At 36.2% G+C, this 25,596-nt stretch overlaps 1 protein-coding gene across 1 annotated transcript in view; it reads left to right on the top strand.

The window, feature by feature from the left end:
• Positions 1-25,596, top strand: part of LAMA2 (laminin subunit alpha 2) — a 335,803-nt gene that overhangs the window by 167,009 nt on the left and 143,198 nt on the right. The window contains exons 13-16 of the mRNA XM_059468183.1: positions 13,511-13,618; positions 14,220-14,431; positions 20,525-20,636; positions 24,119-24,232. Of these exons, the coding sequence (XP_059324166.1) occupies positions 13,511-13,618; positions 14,220-14,431; positions 20,525-20,636; positions 24,119-24,232 (546 nt within the window). The remainder of the gene's footprint in view (positions 1-13,510; positions 13,619-14,219; positions 14,432-20,524; positions 20,637-24,118; positions 24,233-25,596) is intronic.

Here is a 25,596-nt window from a genome sequence, read left to right as displayed (position 1 = left end):
GGAAATTTATGTAGGTATATAAATCACATTAATCACACTCAGAAGACCTTGCGTTTGTCTATTGTATATGAACTACTTGCTGGGATTGATTCTTTCTGAGCTTTATAGCTTTTTGTTACACCAAGAATTCAAAAAACATTTCAGGGAAGTTAAAAGTTGGTATCCTGGATAAAATATAAAATTAGGTTGAGGTTTTCCAACCTCTGTTGAAATTCAGAATAACTTTTCAAAAGTTGTTGAAACTGAGTAATAATGAATAATAAAGAAAATCCTAGATTCTATTAGATTCAAGATTCATATGCTGCTAATAATGTTTAAAGATCCTAGAGCATGTGATGAAATTCTGAGATTTTACTGTTTAAGGTTGTAAAATTACAATTATTTTTCAAACAATTACTTGCAACACCAAAACTCAGCATGATTTTCTCATTCTCCTTCTGGGCTTTGATGGACATAGATAATGCCATTCTACATTCTCCAAGGATAAAAATGAGGAAACATTAATAAGTCAGTTGCTAGAAAATGAACTTATGTTGAGAGAAATAGATTAGAACCAGCTTAACCTGATTTTTAGTCGTTTTTGTGAATAATATTTCATTATTTGAGTATTATAGCTGTTTCACTTTATATATGTTTATTCCTGACATTAGCGTAAGGAGTACTTTCTTATTTAGAAAATTGACATATGAGAATTTTTACTGCAATCAAGTGGGATATTTCCTGAGAGATTCTGAAGCACCTGGAATGAGGGTTTGTGTATTTTCTTCATTTAGGCATTTTCAAATACAGTATGCTTGCTATATACATAAAAACACACACATTTGCTGGCACTCACATAAACTCAGAGTCATTCTTCTCTCAAGGTGAAACTATTGGTCTGTCAAATCTTGTTCAGTGTTCTATATCTAAACTTTTCCCTCTACAAAAGACACTGTTTATTTCATAAACTTTATAAAAAGGCTCTTTGGACCTCATAAAAGGATATTGATGTGTCCAGGGCTATTGCCAACTGGAGATAGCCCAAAAGAGAGTAAGACTTATCTCTTTTGAGAGTAAGAAAAGAAAAACATGGAGAACTGAGTTTATTTAATCACAAATTGGTATAAATAAAATTATAGGGACTGAAACAGATGTTTTGAGATATCTAAAAGGCAGCAGCTCTGTGAAGGATAGGTATGGTGCTGGGTTGATGGTTGGACTCAATCTTTTAGGTTGAGTCAAGAAGAAGACTGCAGTCCATCACTAAACTTTTGATTTTCAATTAGTGATCTGTTGAAACATCAGTGTCCCTTTCCTTTAACTTGGTTGCTCTTTGATGATCTCTATGTAGATTTTTTTTCCTTGTAACTATGCCAGTGGCCTTTTTCTGTATCCTAATAATTTTTCAGTCCTGAAAATAAAAGCTGAATTTTATTCAGGGAGCTGTCTGATAGAATGGGTCTATCCTTGCATCTTTCATACTCAGAAAGAGTGAAGTTTGAAATAGATCTTTTTAAGAAAGGGCACTGCCAGTCATCAAAGGTGAGTAGTATCCACTCCTATAATAGCAACCAGATATAACATAATCAGTGCCCATGTACTGTAAGGTAAGGAATTTGTTTTTTACAAGTCTCCATTGAATTTAAAAGTGTCAGTGTTTGTAGGGAAAGCAACAAAAAAAGAGGGCAAAAAAGAGGGGATCTCTTTTAGCTAGTAAGGTCAAGGATGTCTTCTGGAAAGGTACAAAAAATACAGTTAGATGAGTTAGGTGACTAACATGGACATGAAGAAGATAATTTTTCAGTAGAAATAGTTTTGGGATTTTTTCCACATTCTTTTATTACTATCTGTGGATACTTACTCGGTCTTCATCATGTGCATTCATTATGATCACATTGAATATCATTTTATAGCTTGACTTAATGTATTTTTTCCCCAAGCTTGTGAGTGTTGTATTACTTTTTAGGTGCCTCTTATTTTTCAGAACAGTAAAATGAAGTGTGTATAGGGCAATACTATCACATGGTTTTCATGCTCAATTTTCTGTGCATTGTATTTTATAGCCAAAGATAAAGGAATTTCTGACATTTCAAAAAGTGAATTTGTGAAGGGAATAGGAGGCTTTCTTTGAAATATGTGACTTTCACCTATATCCACATAGCACTTTCTGCAGAAAAAAAAGAATTGCAAAATATCTACATGATTAAGTGTCTGAAGTCGACAGGCCTGAGAACATCTAATCTCAGTAGAACTTTCCTTACCTGTGTGAATTCAAATTCATGTTATATTAATCACACTCTCTATGTTAACATACCTCATGGAACTGCAATGTTTTTTGATGATGAATCCTTCAAATGGGACTCTCTGTATGACAGTCATAGAGCTTATGCCAGTGTAAGATTGATGTTGATTCTTTCAGCACATGTAACCCTTGGGCAGTAGACTTGCCCTCTTTTTTTGACAGTTATTAATTCATTCAAAGCAAATTTCCTCCATCATTCTGCTTTTAAAGCAGAGGTAACTCATGAATATAAGGGTCCTTTTTTTTTTTTTCTTCCCATAAAAGGTACAGTATATAAATTAATAATTGGTAGAAAAGATACTGCTTTAAGTCTGGAAGGCACTGTACTTGTAGGAACAAATAAGAAGTGGAAACCTATATAGTCTGTGGTAGAATAATATATTTTTCTAATCAGAATTATATATGGAGAAAATTTTTAAAATATTTTTCATTTAAGGGGAAAAAATGATGAAGTCATGATAAAAATAGTACACAATTGCAGCAACTACAAAGTTCATACACCTGCATTATCCTCAGTATGGCTAAAGGATTTTTTTGTCACCTCCCATTAAGGCAAATTGAAGTTGAAAGAATAAATTCTCTTATGGAGGACTTAAAAAGCTATGCCCTTTCTGCTTTCTCAGTCTTGGGCATCAGTTCACGCCTTCTGTCTTTCCTTTGCTCTCCCATCTCATAAGCTTGATTGCTCATCCTTCCTTCAGTCTTCTAAGAAGAAATGTAGGGATTTTTTCATAGAAAATCATATCTAAGATAAAGACTTTGAACTTAAAGAAAATTACCTGAAAAGATTTTCAGAAAAGACCTTTTTTTAAAGATTATTTGCAACAAGCTTGGTTTTTTTCTTACTCTTTAAAAAGAGCAGCACAGTTTTGCAGTTTTCAGAGATGAGTTCATATCAAGTTTTATTTTCAGAGTGTGTATAAGATACATTGTGTGTGCGTGTGCCTGCGCACGAGAAGTCTTCCTATATATGAACACATTGCCTCAAGTAATAATCAGCTGTGGATTACCATGATGGTGATAACAAGGGCAGAATTGCTTTCATGGGTACAATAAGGAATGGCATGATAGATTTTTATCTATGCTGTTTTTTAAAAAGATCTGTCTTAAAGCATATTTGTTAATTAAGTGCTGTCTGTACTGTTCTGAAATATCTTTGTTCCCTGAGTAAAACAGTATTAAAATTCAGGGTTTGTGTGATACATACATACATTCAGTTACTGCTAACTAGCATTCATTTAAATTAACATCAAACACAAATTTCTTTGTCTAAAAGAAAACATAGGTATTTTTCAAAGCTATGTTAGTTTGTCAGGAGTAGGGTTAGCAGAGGAAAGGCTGCAAAACTAGCAAGGCAGGAAAGTGGCCAGGAATTTAATAATGAGAAAGCATTGGCTCCAGAGTCAAAGTAATTCAAAATATGGTTTTTACTGACTGAAAATAGACAAAAATCACAGGGTTCTGATTCACTGTTTTGTTTTTCCCTTTACCTGAAAAATGAAAGAAAAATGCAAGGAGTTGTTGGGATTTTTTCTATCATTAATGTTGGTGAATTGTAGTACACAGAGACAAGTTCATACACATCTATATCTTTTTTTAATACTCAAATGTTTATTCTTACTGCATTTGTTTTGATATGTGATCCTTAGAGGTCTCCATGATACGTAGCAAAATACCAAATAAGAATATATTATTGTTACATTTATTATATCAAAGGACAAGCCACCTCTGAAGAGCAGATATTTGGCTTTGCAAAGCCTTGCATTTTTCTTAGAAAATAAAGATTTTTTTAAAAATATTGATTTCTTTAGATTTTATTTCATTCAAAATCTCCCACTTGGAAACACCAGCAGTTATTAAAAGCAGTATATCCTTCCTGTCAGAATAATTTTGCCCAACAGATACTGCAGTTACAAAACTCCTTCAAGCTTGAAACATTATGATCTATTTCAGTTTCCTAAAGGATCCCAAAGTGCTTCTTATGTCATACTTTGCTTTGAATTACTGGTGCAGCCATCGCTGTGGTACAGTGTTGTCAATAGTAATGTTGCAAACCAGTTAAGTAGAAGGAGATAGGAAAATAACCTTTGGCTGGCTAGAAGTGAAAGGGTTTTTTTTCCATTTTCTTTTGTGACAAACTTGAGAAATAACATCCCTGGGCTGTTTTGCTTGCTGCTTTACAAACATGGAAACAAAAGAAAGCCTGAAATCAAGAATAGTCACAGTCTAACTCGGTGAACTGTACTAACAACAGTTGGTTGTACCACTCGATGGCACTTGGAGATATATTTTAGTGTTGAACAAGGTGGGTTGGGTTAACGGTTCGACTCAATTATATTCAAGTTCTTTTTCAACATTAATGGTTCTATTAAAGACACAGAATTTAATTATTTCTTGCTTTTGCATACACTGTTTAAGCCTTTTCAGTAGAAAGTAAACACTTTAGGAGGCATCCATGGATTTTCATTTACAGATCATGATGCAGTGAGATGTCCTCAGCAATATCACAAGCAAAATACTGAATAGCCCTAAATGCCTTTGCAAAGCTGAGGAAGATATTTTTAAGAAGAACAGCTTTTAATTTGGACCTGAACAGTTGCTCTTGTTTTATAGTCCTGCATTTTTGTGTTTAATAGTCCTTGCATGCTGGGATTTTGTTGCCATAGAAATATCAGCTTTTAGTTTTGCAAAATTATGCAAATTTTTTTTCTTGTTCAAATATTCATGAAGGAGTACAGCCAGAGAAGGGAGGGGAAGGGTCGGTTCTTGTATATTAATGGAACTGGACTTTGACATAAATGTTCTAATTAGTCATTCATTCTAATATTACAGGAAGGCATTTATTGATATGACTACTGCAATTACAGTTCGCCCCTTTGGAACCACAGACCATGGAACTAGGAGACTAACATTTAATCAGTAAAATTAAGAATTACTTTCAATTATGAGATTGTTGACAGCTACAAGACCAGCAGTAAACAGTTTTTATTTAGAAACTTTTGATGAGGATATGTTACTTAGAAACATGTCTCAGAGTTGATGCTCAAATATTGAATTTGATTGCAATATCACTAGTAGTCTGAAACATCTTCACAGTTGAATAAAAAGTGTTATTTTTACCCAGATTTACACCATTTAGCCACTCTGGCACTTGTAGCGATCAGAGCAGCCATTGCAGCAGCTGTTGATTTTGTATTAACTGGTTTGTTTGGTTTTGGTTTTTTTCTTTTCCTTCAGTTTAACTGTATTCAGTCAGGGAAAAATGTCTGCAGCTGTGATGACATACACAGTTAATTTCTTTTAATATCCTTCTATGATGCATGCTTGACATACTTTGCTACAGGGTCACAGCTTCTGGTATATTTTTTTCTAGATTGGTTGACTTCCAAAGATTGAGGTTTACCTGCCACCACAGTAATACACATGGGCAACAATTGTACATTAATTAGGTTATCACATCACTACTGGAAGAATATACCCCTGCTTTGTGTTTTTGAATCCTTGGTCTAGTTACAGCAGCTTGGGGAACAGTGGTTGGGAAGGCACAGTCAAGATCATATGGAAAGCAAAAAAGAGAAAGCGAGTAACCATTTTAAGGTTTTGCTCTAGTTACTATGGTTAAGTAACTATAACAAAGGAATCACATATTTTAAATCTTGTAACAGTTTATCATTGGAAAAGTCAATTTTAGACTTCAGGAGTGGTTGACCAGAGAGTTATGTTTGTCTTCTCAAGTGAGAAGAAATGACAACTGGGAATTATGGTAGAGATTTGAGAATTTGTAGAGTAAATGTCAACATTCATAAATACATTTCAGGAGACAGCATATAATCTTACTGTGCAAATTTTTCAATCAGTCACTGATTACATTAATTTCTTCAGTGCCAAGTTCAGAAGGAGCAACTACTCAATGTAAGTAGGAGTGGCAGCAGAGGGCTCACAGGAGATGTTATTCAGATGTTATTCAGTCCTCATCTTCCTTAAGAACTGAGATTTATTCCATTTTTCATTTTAGAGTTCCATGGCATAATTGGATGTTTCAACTAATATATTAAACCAAATAAGCAGTTTTATTTTATTTAGACATCCAAATAATACAGTCTAGTTTGTTCAGGGAGGAGGAGAACTAGGGTTATGAAATGATAACTTTAATACAGTATCTCAGTAACAGTGAGACTGGGCTGAGTTTATGGATATAATTTTGAAGAAGATGAGAAGTTTCTTATTGATTTTTAAAAAATATTTTCCACTTAAATGCTTCTTAGCAGATATATCGAATCAAAGGAATTGTGCAGTATTTAATTGGTCTAAATTGTTTGTGACAAACTGTTTTAAATATGGAAGGCCTGGAAATACTCATCAGATTTTCATGTTTTGGGTGGCAGACATTATCAACTTCTATACCAAAATTATATTCTGGATCAAGAAGGAAAAGGTATCAGCACCAAAAATCAAAAAAGTTTAACTTGTCTGGTTATACTTGATCTAGTGATATTCTGGCCAAAGCAAGGGATACTTTCAAGGGATGATTAATGAGATACTCACTAGATTTTAATGTTTTCCTCTGTTGGTGTTCTTTCTTCCCTTATGTTTCCATAGTGTTTGAATCTGAGTACATGGTATATCTCTGATAGGTGCAGGGTGTTCTTTATATGGCCAAGTGATCAGATGCTGTGAAAGACTGCTTAGTTCAGACTAATAAGTGTTCTGGGAGGGTCCCTGTTTCTCAGGTATTGAGCATAAAATAGGGAAGAGACTTGGTCAAGGTACATAAGAAATACAATTTAACAGAAAATTTAATTTTTCATTGCTCCTTATGAATTGTGCTTACTCTTTCGACAAGCTTTATTTGTCTTCTAAGCAAAAAATATTCACTTAGGGGGACAAAAAGTAAACCCACATATTTGATGGTCCTTTCCATTGCTGGGAACATTTTAAATACTAAGATTTATTGTGAATTTGTTGTTCCATTGTCCAGTGGAACAACAAATTCACAATATTTGGGAATAAAACTCCTTTGAATAGGAATTTGAATAAAACTCCTTTTTGTTTTACTCAACTCTGCCTTGATGTAGGATCAGCAGAGGAAATTGTAAAAATTAAAGAGCCTGCATCATAACATTCTAGATGAGATTCAAGGAAAGAATGACTTTGAAATCTTGGCTGTTGGAGTGGTCTGTTTAAAGAAACTGAAGATGACAGTGAATAGTTTGAAATCCTAAGTTTTCCCTTTGAATGGTTCAATATTGTAGCAAATTCTCATGGAAAGCAATTGAACCAACCACTGATAAGTAGTCAGGTTACTTTATTTAAACTTACTCCCTCACTTGCTCTACTTCTCTGGAAGCAGTGTTCTGAAAAAGGGAAAATAAGTATAATGTAGCATCAAATTATACAGAAGAATTTTTAATGTACTTGAGCAGGGAAACTAGGATTGTGAACTAGCTGGCATAAAGCTGGGGGAACTCTAGATGGCAGAGAGTTTGGGGAAAGAGTCCATTCTTTCAGGGGAAAAGTTTAACTTCCCTATAATGAAAACTGACTTTTTTTTAAAGCTAGCCAGAACTATACTGTCATTCAAATAAAACATGATTATTCTGCTCCCTGCTTTATCTGAAATATTGCTCTAATGCCTCAGAAGAGCTTTTATATCCTATCTAAATTCAATCTGTCTAAGAGAGGAGAGTCTATTTAATCTCTAATTGGATCTGGAGTAGAACTAACACATGCAATCTTTACTGAGAGCTATTACTAAATGAAGAAATGTTTGACGTCTTCTTGGTGATGGTTCTGTCAGAATTCTTTTCTAGTCCCTGCCTTCCCTCACACTGCAACTAGCTCGAAGTCTGGATCAGCAAAATCCAATTAAATATCATAAATTTACAGCTGGTACTTTTTCATATAGAAGATAATAACCCAGATGAGAGCTGAATTACCAGTGAAATATTTCCTTCAACACAAGTAAATTAAGGGAGAAAAAGCAGCCCTTGGTCCATTCCCTTCTGCACTGAGTGGGCTGCTAGAACACATATGCACTTAGCCATTAGTTAAGGTGGTGCATTGTTCAGTGACTCGTCAAACCACATCACAACTGCTTAGGTGCTGATGAATTATGGACCAACTTTGTCACCACAAATAAACTGGGAAAAACCTTATTTAAAGGATTTCCTTCACATGGGTAGTGCTGATATTCTGGTGGCAGATATCTCTACATTTGCTGAAATCCGTGTCATAAAATAAATGCGTACCTAGAGAGTTTGTGAAGGTGAAAGAGTCCAAATCTACGACAAACTTTCATTGCAGCTCTATTTCCTGGAAATTCAAGAAGGCTAGCAAGGAATGTTAAGCTGTGTATGCTATCATTCTAGTACCTTCAAGCATAGTTTTTAGTGGTAGATAGTGCCTAGGAATAGGACAGAGCCACTGGAAGACTGGGTGAATATCTGTGTATAATTTCTCATAATCATGGCAGCAAGCAACTAATAGTCACAGGTGCATCAGGAAACAATTGGGATGTTTGTTTTGTGCATGTCTTCCAGAATATGAAAACATTATTATCTCTTAGAACTTTAAGTTACTATTAGCAACTTGCTGTGAGACTCGGTTTTTTTTATTCAACTATATGTGTGTTAACATTCTCCACTGAAATGTTCTACCCATTCATGTTTATGGCCTTTGCACTTTTTCTCCCCATTTTTAAATTTTTCTGGTAGAGTTTGTTCATTTTGTATTGTTCTAATTGTATAATGCTTGTCTCTCTAATACAATATGTCAGTGACTGTATATCTGCCACAACCACTAACAGTGAAAAGATAGTTCAGCTTGTTGATATTTGTTGATGCTTAAGGATGGGGTTTACTTGTGGATTTGACAGTGTTGGATTAATAGTTGGACTTGAAGATCTTTCAGTTCCTCTCCGACATAAAAGAGTCTAATGATTCTATGATGCCTTTTATTTCACTGGTTTTGAAAATCTGGTGTTGTATGGGTATTGATCTAAACCTAGTTTAATGCAGTAATATAATTTTGGTTTTGAAAGTGTTGTGTTCTCTTGGATTAGGCCTGAAATCCAAGCCCTTATTAGTTAAATTCATTCTTGTACATAATTTACTACCAAATACCTTTGGTAGGGTTATCGACCAGCCACTTTCCTTGGACTCTATGGAGGACTTCTTCCAGCTGCCTACATGCAACCACATAATGCCATGTCAGATGCTCCAGTTCTGTGCTTTAGGTGCTTTAATCACAAACTGAGTCTCTTCTTAACTGACAGAAGAGCATTTTACTGATTAATGAGATAAGGGATTGTAATCAGCACCCTGTTTAATGGAGATAGCTCCTGATCTTCTGAAGTTACATTTGACAGGTGTTCAGAAGCAATGAGGCAGCCCACAGTGCAGTGGACAAAGTGCTAAACCTTTACAGGCAGAGTTACAAGAGGCATTGGAGAGGCAGAGTGTGAATCTTCATGTAGAACTCAACAACAAGATAGAATATACATCTGTATAAGAAGGAGATATTCCACAAGGACATTAGCAGGAGAGATCCTGACAGCTTGCCTTGGGAAAGCATTGGCAGAACATTCACTAAGTTCAAGGAGAGAAAGACTTGTAAAGTTTGATTTCCATATGAAGAGATGCTAGCTTTCCTCATCTCTAGCCTTGCCAATATTTGTAGAAATGTTGTTCGTTTTCAGTGCTGTAAGTATTTGTGGTCTACTATCACTTATCTTGGCTTAGAAGTAATTTTAGTGGGACAAACATATTACATCAAAACATGCTTTACACAGGATAATGCTGGGTTCTTCCTCCTACCCCCCAGCTCTTTTGCTTTTGAGCATGGGCATTTGTTCACAGGAAAGGAAATACCTTTTCTGCTTCAGTTTTGCTTGACCCTCTGTTAGGGTGTTGTAAAAAAAGTCTTGTCTGCTCTCTTAAGAGCTCTCTTAAGAGCATGTAACATAATAGTAGAGTACAGCTAGCAGTGAAAAATTGCAAAAAGCCCCAAAAACTTATCTGCCGAGAAACTTCTTGGGTTAGAACTAAGACAGCTGTATTTTCTCTCTCCTGTGCTTGTTATTTCTGTGGGGAGTCTGTGAATTTTCTTGAATGCGTAGATACTGCCTCCAAAACTTGAAATAAGTATTTGATGCATTAATCTAAAAACAGGTGGGAGAGACAACAGAAATTCTATGGAACTTCCTTGACATTTCTATACAGCTATTCTTGACTCAACAATACATGCCTTTGTCACCAGCCAGGCAAACTTTTATGCCCTGTTCCCTTTGGTGTTGATGGTCTCAGATGACAGTCCTTGAAGCAGAACTCTGGATCTTTGGGTGATACAGAGAAAAATTTGAAAGTAGAGGGATCTGATGGATGCCAAATTTATGTATTGCAGTTATATTTAAAATTCAGTGAAAAGTACTTTTTGCACAAGATGACATGCAGCACATGGATTGACCTCTGAATTCCTTTGCCTGTCAATGAACTCGTACTTCAAATACGCAGACAGAGGAAATGACCATTGCAAACAAAGACAAAAGGAAGTTACACTTTTTGGTTTATGTAAGTTTGGGGTTTTTTCTAATCTGTATACAAGGTAAATACATACTCTGAACTGTGAGGTATTCTCTACAACAAGTGACTTTTGGGGACCTTGTCTTCAGTGGGAGACCCTGTTCATGATAGGCAAATCTTGCAAGCTGCAGGACCAAAACTCACACTGCTGTGGCTAGCAGAGACCTCAAGAGACTTCTTAGTCATATTCCAACTCCTAGGCATCATATCCAGAGTATCTCTGACATGTTGAACTGCTGCTAATTGATTAACTACTTCAATAGCTTTTACAAGTAATTTGGTACTGTTTTGACCATCCTTAAAATCAGCTTTCTTATGGTCAAGCTGAATCTTCTTCATGCCTTCCCTGCAGTTGCCACAGGAAAATAAAAATGGCCACTGCATTTTTCCAGACTTCAATTTTTTTTTAATTATTTTCCTATTTCCTCTGACTGTTCTCTTTTTTGGACTAGGCCACCCACCCTTTTCCTCTTCTGCTTCCTGTTGGTTATATATTAGGAGTCTGTAATCATTCTAGCTGCCTTTCCTTTAGGGTTTTTTCTTTTAAATTTCCTTTTGTTTTTTTCCCCTGCTTTGTGACCTGTGAGTTCTCGTGTTGGGTTTTTATGTACTTAGGTAAAGGTTATGTAGCTGGGAAAAAGTAAAACCTGTATTTTTATGGGCTGCCTGAAAATGCCTAATCTTTGTTTTCCCATTATTTTCGCTTTCTTGAATCTTTGTCATTAGTCTGAACTTGAAATAGAAATTATAAAATTCTGCAAAAGTTACTCCTCTAAAATGGTTGTCTCCAGCTGAAAGCAGTTCTGGGTACTTCTTGCAGCATTTCAGACATCTAAATTTTCTATGTTCCTCTAGAAGTTTCAAACCAGTGCTTAGACTTGACCACGGGCAAAACAAAAATGCTGTAACAGCTGTATCCAAGGAAAAAAAAGTCTTTTCACATTGTTATAGTCAAGGCTTTTAAGTAGTTGCATTGATCCCAGCAGGTTTGTACACTATGTAGATAAAAAAGTGATGCCACTGTTTGCTAGTGACTGAGCTAGGAGGAGCTGCAGACTCCATCAAGGTTGGAGAGAGAGGCCTTACAGAGAGACCTGGACAGGCTAGAGGGCTGGGCCATCACCAGAAAAAGCTAACAGAAGCAAGTGCTCTATTCTGTCCCTGGAATTGGGTACTCCTGCTTATACACACAAATTGTGAGGTAAGAGGCTGGAGAGCAGCACTGTGGAAAGAGATCGGGGTTTGGGCTGATGGCAAGTTGAGCATGATCCAGCAGTGCCCTGGCAGCCAGGAGGGCCAAGCATGTCCTGGGGGGCATCAGGCACAGCATTGCAGCTGGGCAAGGGAGGGGATTGTCCTGCTCTGCTCTGCACTGGGGCAGCCTCACCTCAAGCAGTGTGTGTACTTTCGGGCACCTCAAGGACATCAGACTATTAAAGCATGTCAAGAGGAGAGTGACCAAGTTAGTATGAGTGCCTTCCAGCTTGAGATACTCTATGATTCTATGATCCTACAATTCTATGGTCCAAGATACAGGTTATGAATTGAAGGGAGTTTTCTGGCTTTAACCTAACAATTAGCTCTACAGCCTCAGATAGAGGGTTTTATATACCTTTATCTCTAGTTCAATATCAGTTGATTTCCAGGCCTTAAATGCTGGAACCTTTTTTTCATCCCTTGAATTAGATTAATCTCAAAACAATGAAGATGTCGACTTTCACTGCTTTTTGTTGCTGTGTGCAAAAGTGTTCGGTATGATGAACAAATATCTTTGAGAATCACCAGATTTTTCTCTTTGTAAAAGATTCACAAATTTGCTCTGTGCTCAGCAGTAAGCATTGGAAGACCAGAAGAATCCGTGTGATTTTAATATTCTCAGAGAGGAGACTCGCATTACAATGAAGTATGAGGCAGACGCATTTAAAACCCAAAATGTAGTTCTTGCAGGATTTTATTTACTTATGCTGCTTCCAATCAATTAACAGAAAGCATTATTTCTGTGGTGAACTCTGTCATTCAAGTCTGCAAATTCGGATTTGCATCATACTACATTCCATCTGTAATGGAATAACTTGTGTCCATGCCATGATCCTGGGGGCTAAAAGAGCATGGAAAAAATATATTGCCATGACACAAGAGCCTGGTCATTGACTTCTCACACTGTAGATTGGGTCAAACTGAGTGAAAGGCCTCAAGCATTCTTTTAAAGTAAATGTATTTGACTCCATCAGGAAAAATTCTTACTTTAGGTTATAGTTCATTCTGAAAAAAAAAAAATTGCAGCCCTTTTTTTTCTATTTTGGTAGTTTGCTCCATCAATGGAACTGAAGTTACTGAATTTTCTGTAGGTTGCTAGGGCTGCTGATACAGAGGCAGCCTAAATGAGAACCATATAACTGAACAAATACACTGAAAGTCTAATGCAAGTATCTAGTGGAAATTTGCACAGATTTCATATCTGTTTCTGAATTCTCTGTTAGTCAGTGGGTTTAAGGAATTTGCAGCCTTCAACAGCTGTAATCCTCAGGGATCTGCATGTGGTTTTGCAACACTAGAAATCTACTGATGCTCATGAAAACTGCCCCCAAGTGGTTAAGGCCCATTTTCTTTTATTTAATTAGATTTTTTTTTCTGTCTTTTAATTCTCCAGGTAGCAGCTGCTGGAGGACATCTGAAATTTACAGTCTCCTATGACATCACAGAAGAAGAAGAGGAAGAAACAGCTAAATTGATGGTTCAATCTGATGTCATCATAGAGGTAAAGTATTTGCAGCCAAAGAAATTAAAAAAAAAAAAATAAAAAGAAAGGGACAAAGAGAGAAAGAGAAAATGGCCTGATTTTTCAAATGTTCAGTGTAAAGTCTGATGGCTGAGGACACAAAACAGAAGGGTGCACATACTTTCTGTTATTTTCTAGTATGAGAAAAAGATATAGTTCAGAAAAGTAAAAGCTTCAATATCTCAAGGAGTCTCTGGTATTATTGCAGCTATTGTAACTTAGAAAACTATAGTGCTTCCTGTCCATCCACGAGGAAATAAAATAGTTGGTCACTTGAGGTTACACTTTGACATTCTTTCAGTAGATCTCTTCTTTTGCACCTCAGCATTATATGAAATTGCTTTTGCCTATGTAGAGCCTGCACCATGACAGTAGGTTTTATCTGAAAAACCCAAACTTTCTTTTCCACTGCTTTTCAGTTCTATCAGGCAAGCCCATTTCAGGTTTACGAAAAGTGAATATTATTCCTGATATTTGTTATTCTTGTAAAATATATTATTCAATAAATCATGTAGCCCAATGGGCATTTTTCCAAGACTTTTTTCATGTTTAAATCTCTCTCTTTCATGGCTCTCTCTAGGGAGGTGACTTGAAAATCAGCACTCCAAAAGGGATAATTCACCTGCAGCCTTCCGAAGAGCACACTGAAGAAATTGTGCTGAAACCGGAATCTTTCTCAGTGCATGGCACTGATGTTCCAGTCAGCAGGAGGGAGTTCATGACTATCCTTGCAAACGTGAAGAGGATCCTCATAAGAGCCACATACAGCAATGGGATGAATGCCATCTACAGGTGAATGTGAGGAACGGGTCCCTTTGCTACAGGCAGCTTCTCAAAAGAGTTGTTTTCTCTCTTCAGAAAACAAGGCTGATGTAATTTAAAACACTCTAATTTATTATCATGAAATCCATAGCATTCATTTACACTTTCAACTTTTGTTAGTATGTTTTTCATTTTGGGTAGACGGGAGGAGGAAGGCAACAGAAAGAAGCAGCCTTTTAAGAAAATGAAATTACATGGACTATGAAGGCATGAATGACAGTTCTATAAATATGTTTATTTTGTGAACACAGTAATTCCCATGTACATGGTAAATCATGGAGAGCAGTAATAACATGTTGAAGTAGGAAATGATATATTGCTTGTATATCGTTTTTCCCATTTAATGACCATACAGGGCCACATTAACAGTGAACCAGAGAATAATATCCTGAGTCTCCAAGCTGGAAAAGTGCCTCAAGGGGAATTTTCTATGTTTTTAATCAGTACCACACACAGAACTGGCTAATCCCAAAGCCTTTCCCTTGATTTATGTCAGGATGCTGCATGGACTGCTCAGATTCACTGATTTGATGTGAACTCTTCTGAGTCCTCTGATAAAATTAAAGACATATGAGATGATACAGTTCTATTTCAGTTGCTGCAGTGTGTTTGAAACTGCAAAGCTCATCTTGCATTTCAAATTTTTCTAAGTGCATGAACAAATACTCCAGATGGGATGAAGAAAACATCTCTCCTGATACTGTGTGATTAACATTAATAGTTAGGTGGCATAAGTAATAGTTTTAAAATGTGTAATGGAATTGATTGCATAGTATCTTTTTACTCACAAGGCAGGAAACCTGAAATGCTCTCTAATCTGCGCATGAGTTGATTCAGTGGCATAAGCCAATTTGGAATGGAGGAGCTGATAGCACATCTAGTGATTATTTGCTGAGAGCACAGACAGAGTTTTTGCTGCTGTGAAATTTCTTCAGCAATCTAACCATCATTTGAATACTTAGGTAATTAAAATATATCCTAAATTGAAAGGCAGGTTGTGTCAACAGCATGCATTTTTCTGATTTGAGCTTCAGCAGTGTAAATTTTTTCCCTGCAAAAGAATTCATATCTCTTCGGTCTCTGTCTTTTCCTGTGGTTAATCAGTATGTATTACAGCTCTGTAAGTAAGTTTGTGAATCATAACTAGCTTGAGTTTGGGCCAAACTCCTTCCTAATTTGCTCATTCAGTCGTCAACCTTGCACTCTTTTGCATCTCCCTGCATCCAGTTTGAAAGCCTTTCGTGGTCCCTCGGCTTCCCACCCTGATTTTTGAGGAGAGCCAAAACACCAGGTCAGAGCTCACCTCTTATGCACTATGAGCAGACCATAGCTGTTAATTCACAATTTACAGCTGAGACTAGTGGGAGCTCAGGGAATGATGATTTTCTGCTCTCTTATCATTCAAATAAAAAACCCCAAACCATTACTCAGAATTTTCCAAACTAAAGGAGTGCAGGAGCAATTTTGGGGAGAAAAATAGGGGCTTTTATGCTATTTTTAAAGCAGATATGTAAGGTTGACTTCCTTTTGGCCAGAGGTCTTACTGAGTAGGAGGTGAAATGCATACTTTCAAAGGAGATATGTATGACTGACTTTCCTTGGGCCAAAGGGGTTACTAAATATTATGGGAAACACCAACTTCAGTTGTCAGAGATTTACACATATTTGAGTACTGACATTTGTACTAGTAGGACACGGGGGCTCTCCTACAAAAAGCACTTTGGCTGGGCAGTTGTGATGCAAGTGCAGTGCTGGAGGTGTGAGGGCTCCATCCTGCCTATGCTGTGGAACAGTGTGGGTGGGGTGGATGAGATCCCCTCCCCTCTGGGCAGCAGTGCAGGGCTCAGGTAAGCACACACACGTAGAACTGGCACAATCTATAGAATGTGCCTTGAAAGTAAGATATGGAAGAGCTGTCTGGCAAATTTAGAAGACTATATATCACTGCCTGCACCCCAGATCACTGCTTTAGACATTTGGTCATGTGTAGTGCCTCACCGTTTCACAGTCTTGTCCATATTTATCCTTTGGCAACAGTTTAGTGGTGTGTTAAAGATAATTTTCTGAAAGCACTTTTTTAAAATGACCTGTGAGAAGAGCTCTGCAACACACATATAATTTAAGCTTTGCATGCTGGTAGCCATCAGCTTCTAGGTGTAGTGACATTAGAGTTGTGAAGATTGGTCCCTTAAAGACAGTGAGTTAAAATGGGATTAGGGGAAGGAAGTGAAGTGATTTTGAAGAGTATATTTTTTTTGCTATAAATGGTCTTATATTGCTGGTACATTTCTAGCTCTGATGTCTCTTACCAGAGAAGAATAGAGCAGTGGTTGCTGCATTACTGTGTAATAAAGTAAACAATTTTATTGAGTGCTCTCAGGGTGCTCATTGTGGTTTAGCATGACAGAAGAGAGGATGTGGAATTTCAACCGCAATTAAACAAATTAAGTTTTTCATCTTTAGGTGTAGCAATGATAGTTCCACCTGTTAGGGTGGTATTTACAAAGTGAAGTCTCCTCAGAACAGTTCATGCTTCCAGGCACCAGCAACAGCATCTACTGCCATCCTGCCCAGCTTATGATCTGCTGTGTAGGGATATTGCTAATTTTCAGGATGTGCCTCATTACCCATTGTTTTATATTCTCTTTGACTTTCACTCATGCTGAAATATACTAGGTGCAAAGCTGTGCTCATCACTCTTAGGATCGTGCAAAATAAGTCTTTTCTCCATATTCTGTCCATATATTCTGTCCATTTAGTTCTTCAGGAAAAATATAGATCCAGTGAAGAAGATATTCTTTGTCATATCTAGGGCTGATTAAGGACTCCAAAGAATGGTCTCCAAAGGAAGACTTTTTTTTGAAAAGAAATACTGTAGAGCTAAGCCTTAATAGATAAGTAGATAGGAACTAAAAGGCTTTTATTGTCTTTAAACAGGTATGTGCAGTGGACAGATGGATATTCCTCTGAGAGGGTTAAGGGGGTCTGGCAGAGAGACAGAAATATTACAAGGTTACTAGATCTGTCATGAATGACAATTTCTGCCTCAAAGCACCAGCAGAATTTGCGACATACTAATTAGAGATTGCTATATTAAGCAACCTGTTCATTTAAGTACTGAAAGTTTTCAAAATTGATGTCACCACATGTGTAAGGATTCCAAAGGTGCTGTTATAATCTGAGTTTAAAAAGAGACCAGAATGAAGGCATAAAGTAACTTTCTTGCAGTCGTGTAGGAAAAAACTTCAAAATTCAATAGAGCTGTCTCCAGTTGACAAGAGCTTTAATTTAAAGATTCTATTTTTACCCTTGTTTAGCTTAACCTACTAGAAACATTAGTTAATGTGTTATGCTTTCAAGTATCCACTAAACAATATGAATGCAGTCATGCTGGGTTTGACTCAAGCAGGGTTTAGTGTACATTTTTTAGGTAGTTTTAAGCTTGCAGTGTTGTTATTGCTCCATAACATAATTAGGAAGCTTTCTTATGTGAGTGGACAATTAGATAATCAAGTCAATTAAAAATTGAGAATACAGAAATGCAGCAATCAATATGAAAGTGAACCCAGCTTCTGGGTTTAAAACCTAATCCTCCTCTAACTTGAAAAATCTTCCAAATGGTTGCAGTTGAGTACTTCTGTGGTAGAAGCAACGGGCCAAGAAAAGATAACTCTCTCTTTCTGTTTTGTTTGATCTAATACTGTTAGCTTGTGCTTCAAAGGAAGTTTAGTAGCATTGTTTATTCAGTTTCAATATTCAGAGTGGTCACTGATGGTAAGTGTTGCAAACATGCAGATAGGCACTGCAAATTGGAGTGCTAAAGAGAATGGATTGTTTGCGGCCACATAGAGAGGAGTCAGTACTATATACAAGGAGAAAGAGGGAAGAAGAAGAGGCCAGGGTTTTTTTCCATATGCAGAATTGGCTTCAAGACAAATGAACAATGATTGGGTCACTACTTCATGTGCCTTATGTAGCCAGTGTGATTCAGATGCCTGGCACAGCAGACAGTAAACTGTGCTGATACTGCCTGAAATGTCCCCTTCCCTTTTAATCTTGTTTGTTTTTAGAAGTCAACAGTTGCCTGCTGACAGTAACAGTCAGCTTAAATATTTGGTCTTGATGTCTAACCTCAAATTGTTCATGCGTCTCCAGGATCCAGTTCCCCATTTCTGCCAGCATTATGTATTTTAATGAATGCAGAATGGCATCGAGGAATCAAAATTGCACCATCAAAATGGGAGAAAAGAAAATCACGGTAGCTTTCTTCACTGAGTAACTGTTAATGCTAAAAACTGTTAAACACATTAAAATCCCATTTAGAAAATAGCAGAATGTAATGAAAATTGGAACGATTCAGTGAATACAAATGTGGGATAATACTGGGTGGATTGTTTCTGTGTGTTAGTGCTTCTCTTTGTTCCATGATCAATGCTTAGAGGGAGCTAGCTGTAGTTCAAAGGAGAAAGTTAATTTGAACTTTCATTAAAAAAATTTTTCTTCATTTACAGGTTTTCTTCTTTAAAATTTTTAATTTTTTTACTGGTAAAATAGTCACTATTTGATATCTGATATCCTAGAGATTGGTTATCTTATCATAAAGAAAATTCGAATGAATGATTGCAAAATAAATGTACAGCAACGGAGCAAAGGAGATATACTGAAAAGTCAGAGTGAATTTACTGAAGATCTGGATAGGAAGAAGCATCCTTCTCTTAAAACAGTATCAAGAACCTTTTAGAGAGGTTGTAGTATCACCAAATCAGATTTAAGTTTCTAACTGCATTGTGCACAATGATAGTCCCTCCCAGGTCCAGTCATTATGCAGTTAGAAATGATAGTTCCTCCCAGGTCCAGTCATATTCATTGTGGTGATAAAATTTCTGTTTTTCTGAAGCCTATATCTTAATTTAAGAAATGTTTCTCTTTTTCCTCCCATTACCTTTCATGTTTAACTTATTTGTAGTAGTCATAAAATCGAGTGGGAAAATATTCTGTCTTAAGCTTTCTTCCAACCGCTGTAGCAACAAAATATTTTTCTTGGATGTTTTCTTGTCCAAGGTCATCCAAATAATTTTCAGGATTTTTTTGCAGCCGAAAGATAAATTCCCTATTATGAAGCATGAAAAAACCTTTTTAATAAAATGTATGTCATGAATCAATGGTGTTTTCTGCTGAAGACAACTTCAAAACAAGCTCTTGAAGTACCTTTAGTTATTAAACATTCTGTTAAGATTACTGGGTGAAAATAGAAGTAATTTAGCCTCTGTAATACCTTAATGTTCCTTCAAATTCTCATAAGAATTAAACTCCCAAATCTCAGTTTTTCTCCACAGAAAGATACTCTTGAGGTAAATTACATCTGTTTCTGATTATAGCTGTAAGACTATCAAAAGGCTTTTGTTGTTTCTCTTATCATACTTCCATGCTCTTACAACAAAAATCATGGTCAGTGTTCACCTAAACAACAGCTGTTTAGTACTTTTTTCTCTGGCATTGGGGAGACCAGGGTATTTGGCAGAAGATTTCTTTTTTGTTTCATGTACATACATTTTTCTTTCAAATGCATAATACTTAGATTGAGGTTATGCATATCCTCAATCCTTCTGGACAGGGCTGACATCTTTTCCAGAGGTCAAATCTCCAGAGTAAAAATACCCTATATACAAAACTTAGTAATGTAATATTTTAGAAAGCTGGACTAGTGGTTCATAAATTTTGAAGACCCTGCTTAGTGTCAGATTTGCTCTATATGCAGCTGCAATGCAAGTTGGCACATGTGGCTTGCAGGCCAGGAATAGCCTGGTACAGTGCTGTAAGACATTTTTAATCTATTTTTATCGGTGGGTATCTGACCATAATCTCCCTCACATGATGGACAAAAATAGTAACAAGCCTACAGACATATAGTTTAGGAAGAAATAGATTAATATGAAAACCTCCTTATTCTTAGGCAGGAAATCAGAAACAAGCCACTGCATGTCCCTATAAATGTTTGTTGCATTCAGCTGCACGTATCCATCTAATTTGCTGTTTTGCCCATTTAATTTCTGTTACATCCAGACTAAGAAGTGTTATTATGGAATCTGCTGACCACACTTCAAGGGGGAGAAGGGTAGCATCTGCAGTGGAGTTGTGTGAGTGTCCTCCAGGCTATGATGGTACCTCCTGTGAGGTGAGTATCATGATGCAGTCTAGTTCAGTGTTGCTAACACTGTGATAGGTGGAAGCAGACACTGGACCTGTGTTGGTAGAAAATAATAGGACAGCTGTCCCTTCTTGTTAGGAATTTGCCATGGCTTGACTAGTTACCTTTATCTCCAGATGATGGTTCATCATATCTGATAATATTTAAAATCTAAAGTTTTACACCTGTGATGATTTCTAACTTACGAAAAGACATTTTGGTTCATATAAAGGAAACAGAAACAATATTTTTACTCTTTAGCCATTTGATAATACAAATGGATGAACATAATTAGAAGGAAAATGGCAGTTATCTGACCTGTGCACAGCAAAGACAGATCAATTTATTTGAGTTAATGGGGTTGAATTTCTTCTTTTGTTTTCCCAGGGCTTTGCCATTTGCCTTGGAGTTGTTGAGACTTGCATGTGTTCGTCTGAGGATTGTGTCACATTGTTTTGCTCCTGTAACAGATAATAATGTAACAAATCATAATGCTCAGAAAAATGCCCACTTTGGTAACTAAGCCATTAGTTCACACAGAATGTGTTCATACAAGTGTACATATGATTAACTACCTCACGTGGGCATCGCTCGGGGTGAATAGAAGCCAAAAAACATTCTTCAAAAGCTTTGCCTCTAAGGAAACAGTTTCAAACACCAAGATGCTCTGCTTCACAAAACTACAAACAGTATGCCATTTACACAGGCACTCTAGGCATTTGCTTGTCAGCTCTCTTTTTCTTTAAAAATTTTCATGCTTATATGTGATATTTAAGGTTTAGAGTCTAGTCTCATGCCAACAGTGGTTGTTTGTTGCTGGGGCTAGATGAACTAACATAGAAAGAAGGCCTGAAGGAATTAATGGATATTCCTATCACTCCCAAAATGGTAAAGATGGAAAAATAAGTGGAGAAGAATATTTTTTACCTCAGCTGAGAAATAATTTTAAAGCCTGGCCATTGTCTGTCTGTTCAATTATTTTAAGAAGAATGCTAGATGCAGTATCACTGTGTTTCACACTATTTTCACGTGTCCATTTATTCTCCCAGTGCAGATTTAAGCCTGATTTCCAAGAGAGTTATTGGAAAAGCCCTGATTGCAGATATTTCAGTATGTACTTTTGTTGTAGAAGCTGAAGGACTCGGGTAGAATTCCTGTCTTGATGTTGCTGAAATTGCCTGTCCAACATTTATGTCCTTCAGTGCTAAACCTTTTCTTCAATCATAAACAGTCCCTGAAATTTGATACACACTTAAGATCATACTCCATAAGAGAAAGCACATAAATATAGCTGCAAATGTAAAGTTTCTATACATGCTAGTGGGCACGAGGAAAAAAAAACAAAAAAAAAGTGAAGTTTAAGATTTCCAGGCAGACAATAGTTAAGAAAGTAAGGAAAGAGAAGTTGAAAATCCTTTTTTGTTTTTCCAGTTACCATTTTTGTTTCTTCTTCTGTGTACTTTCAGCCCTGTTCAGTTTACTTCTGCCAGTTTAAGCTAAGCAGAGCATCATATTTTATTGATTTTGTGCAGTTTTTCAGTTCCATTTTCTCTTCATTATTTGATTTAATGTATGTATTTGTCTCCTGCCTAATGATGATATGGTACCTGGCATAGATGCTGCTGCACTAAAAACAACTATTATTTTCTTATTTTCATGCTATGCATGTTTTGACATGATCAGTCTTCCAAAGGCAACCAACTCAATTTAAATTATGCTGTCTCTTTTAAGATTTTCCATTATATAAATTCAGAATTTATTTTTTACAAGACTCTGGCCAAATAAAATTCTGTACATTTTTCTATGTGTAGCAGGTAAAATTTTAAATTTCTAACACCATTTGGACCCCTTTGTGATAGTTACTTTGCTCTACTGATTAATTTTCTTGCCTTTGTCAGCATCTTCACATCTAATTGTTCTTCTCCCTCAGATTTGTTCCCTTTCTCTGTACTCTTTCACTTCTGATGCAGAAGGAGTTGTGCTTAACCTGCTTCACTATGATGGTCAAGAACTTTCCCAGCTGTTGACATTTATATAATATCTTTTCTTAAGACCTCAATCTGTAATCTTTTAGTACTGTTCTGAGCCCTGCTATTGAAATTTCATGTCTAAGCTCTTAAAATTAGTGAGTTTTGGAGCCTTGTCTTGAGCAATAGCATTTGTATCTGTGCACAACAGATTATTTTCAGTCACCTAAAGAGGGAAAATATTTGTAGATTTATGTAGAAACCACTTGCATCTCATGCCACAGAAAGTAAAATACAGGAATTCCTCTCAACCTGTTTTTAGGTTTTGGATTTTATAACTTTAGATTTTTATTTTTTTGTATTTACAATTTTTTTTAGGTTTTTTAGGAAGGTGTAACCAAGAATGTAAAGAATAAAAAATAAGGATAATATCTCCGGTTTTGGATTTTTTTAAAGAATAATTTCAATTAATCTTTAGATTACTTTCAATTTTTCAAGATTAATACAAAAATGGACATCTTTATTTTTGTAAAAAATAATCTGTTTGTTATCTTTTTGGAGAGTGTATATGAAGAGGAAAGGATTTTCTTTATTAAATGATACTCTGGTATTCCATCAGTGCTAAACTTTCTCTTTGTATTATCCAGGTGCTTTTGAAGGTCGTAAATCTGTCATGCGCTTTTTTTTTATCTTATGCAAAATTACTGGATCACATGAGCAGTACTATGGTAGAAGGAAAGTTTGCTATAAAGCATTAAAAAAACAAACCTATAAAATAATTTGTGAAATATATAGTATGGAAGACTGCTGCTTGACATGTTATTATGAGAAAATGGAGTTTCATCAGCTGTATTTTCTCTGATGAATCACAGTTGCATGGTGTCACCTTTCCTACAAAATTACTGGACATACATTTAATATTGATTTGAATTTTACATTTAAAAAAAGAAAATAAAACTATCAGAGCAGTGTCATAAAGGGAAATCCCTATCCTTTAAGGAGAACAATTTGTAAATAAAAGGGTAGCTTAGTTTTCAGCCTGTGCTTTATTTCAGTGTAGCATTTTGCTGGAGTCCTAACAAGATTAAATGGTAATTTAATTGCTCTTTGCGCCTGAACTTCCCAGAGAACATTTTTGTTGTTTTGAGGTTTTTTTCCTCCTTCTCTCTCCTTCAGTGTTTCTCCTTCTGGCTGTTTTCCAGTCTGTGCCTCTTGCTTTCATGCTGTCATATTTCAGTTCTTCATTTCTCTGCTTTATTTTACCATTTCAGAAGAATGATCAAGTTAAAGCTTCCTCTAATCTCACACCTGCTGCTAAGGCTAAGGTCAGTGCAAAGCCACAGCACCAGAAAGAAGAATTTTATAGAGAAAAGTTGGTATTTTTATTCATTTGGCAAGTATGTTTGTTGTGTGTGCAAGGATCAAATCCAACAAAATTTTTAAAATCCCGTTCCTTCCTCTGTTGAAACAAGAGTTTAACTTTTTATCTAACTTTCCTTGCAGTCGTGCTGGCCTCGACACAGGCGTGTGAATGGCACAATCTTTGGTGGAATCTGTGCACCATGCACGTGCTTTGGTCATGCAGATGTGTGTGATGACATCACAGGAGCATGTGTGGTAAGTGTCCCTTCAGGGAACAATGGACATGGCCAACATCAACCCAATACACCTGTGAAACTGATTTAGTGAACTCTAAAACCTAGAATAATCAAGAAGAAAAAAAACAGTGAGTAACAGAAGAGATCTTTATGTTGAGGTTAAGAATCCCTTCACGCCAAGATACGGTGTCTTGGACAGTTAAAAAAAGAAAATATTTTATTTATCACATAGGATCTATGTTTTGAAGTACAATAGTTTTAAGGTACAGCATGCAGAAAGCAGCAAATGTATGAATGCTTTTTCGTGCTAGATTTATCTTCCCCTGCCATTTGTCTCCTGCAGAATATTCAGTTTATAGTACGTAGCAGGTAACTTCGTACATTCTGTTCTAGTTTGATGAGAAGATATTGTTAATGCCTTCCTTCTTCTAAATTTATAGTAAACCTTAGAGGAATGCTTAATGAATTGTACTCCAGAAAAATAATAAAACCATGATCTCAGTTAAATCAGATTTTTTTTCTTGTAGATTATGGAGATTTTACCTACTAATTCAGCAATTAAATCTGTGATATTATCCATAGTAAGCCTACCAGAGCACCACTGTTTCCCGCCTGTTCAGTAGCCTTTTGGAATGGGTGAATTATGCTGAATATACTTTTCTGATTGACTCAAGGGCATTTTTAGTTTTATATTGTCTGACATGGCATAAAGCTTGAAACAACATGTCTAATTTCATTAGTCTTGCAGAAGCACAATTTAAGCCAGTGCCAGTTTAGTGGGATATACTCTCATTTCCCTGCAGAATTTCAAGCAGACTCTGTAATGTGCATGTTTCTAAATGTTCCCTTTTATTTCCTTAAGAAAAACCTGCTGGGAAAATGCCAAAATGAAAATTCAAGCTTTTTCCAATATAATTTGGCACTTAGAATTATTACTGTTCTTCCTGTTTTGCTCATAGAAGATGTTTAATTGCATTGCAGTGCAAAACAAGATATCCTTAATGTGTGGATCAGTGGGTTTTTCAAATTGCTTTTTCATGAATAGAAGCTTAAAATTATTCTCAATTTAATTATACTGTAAGCCTCAGAGAAGTACCTAGTATGAAAAACATGTTTGACATGACAGTCATGTTTTGAATCTTTCACTTAATACTCAGTGAAAATGTTTATCACTAGGGTAATGTGGATTTGTGCTTCCTGACAAATTTTTTTTTGCCTTAATGATCGGATTCTCCAGCTACAATGTTTATAATATTTATGTGGGATAAAATCAGTTAACAGGAGAGAAAAGGAAGGAGGAATCTTGTTTAAGGCATGTTGACTGTTTTGCTTAGGGGTCCATGGCCGGATGAAAGTTCTGAGGTTGTTGGCTTCTGTGTCTTC

This window comes from Ammospiza nelsoni, chromosome 3 (assembly GCF_027579445.1).
Source record: "Ammospiza nelsoni isolate bAmmNel1 chromosome 3, bAmmNel1.pri, whole genome shotgun sequence".
Lineage (NCBI taxonomy): Eukaryota > Metazoa > Chordata > Aves > Passeriformes > Passerellidae > Ammospiza > Ammospiza nelsoni.
The sequence above is the reverse complement of the archived record's forward strand: the minus strand, read 5'-3'. Positions and strand labels throughout refer to the sequence as shown.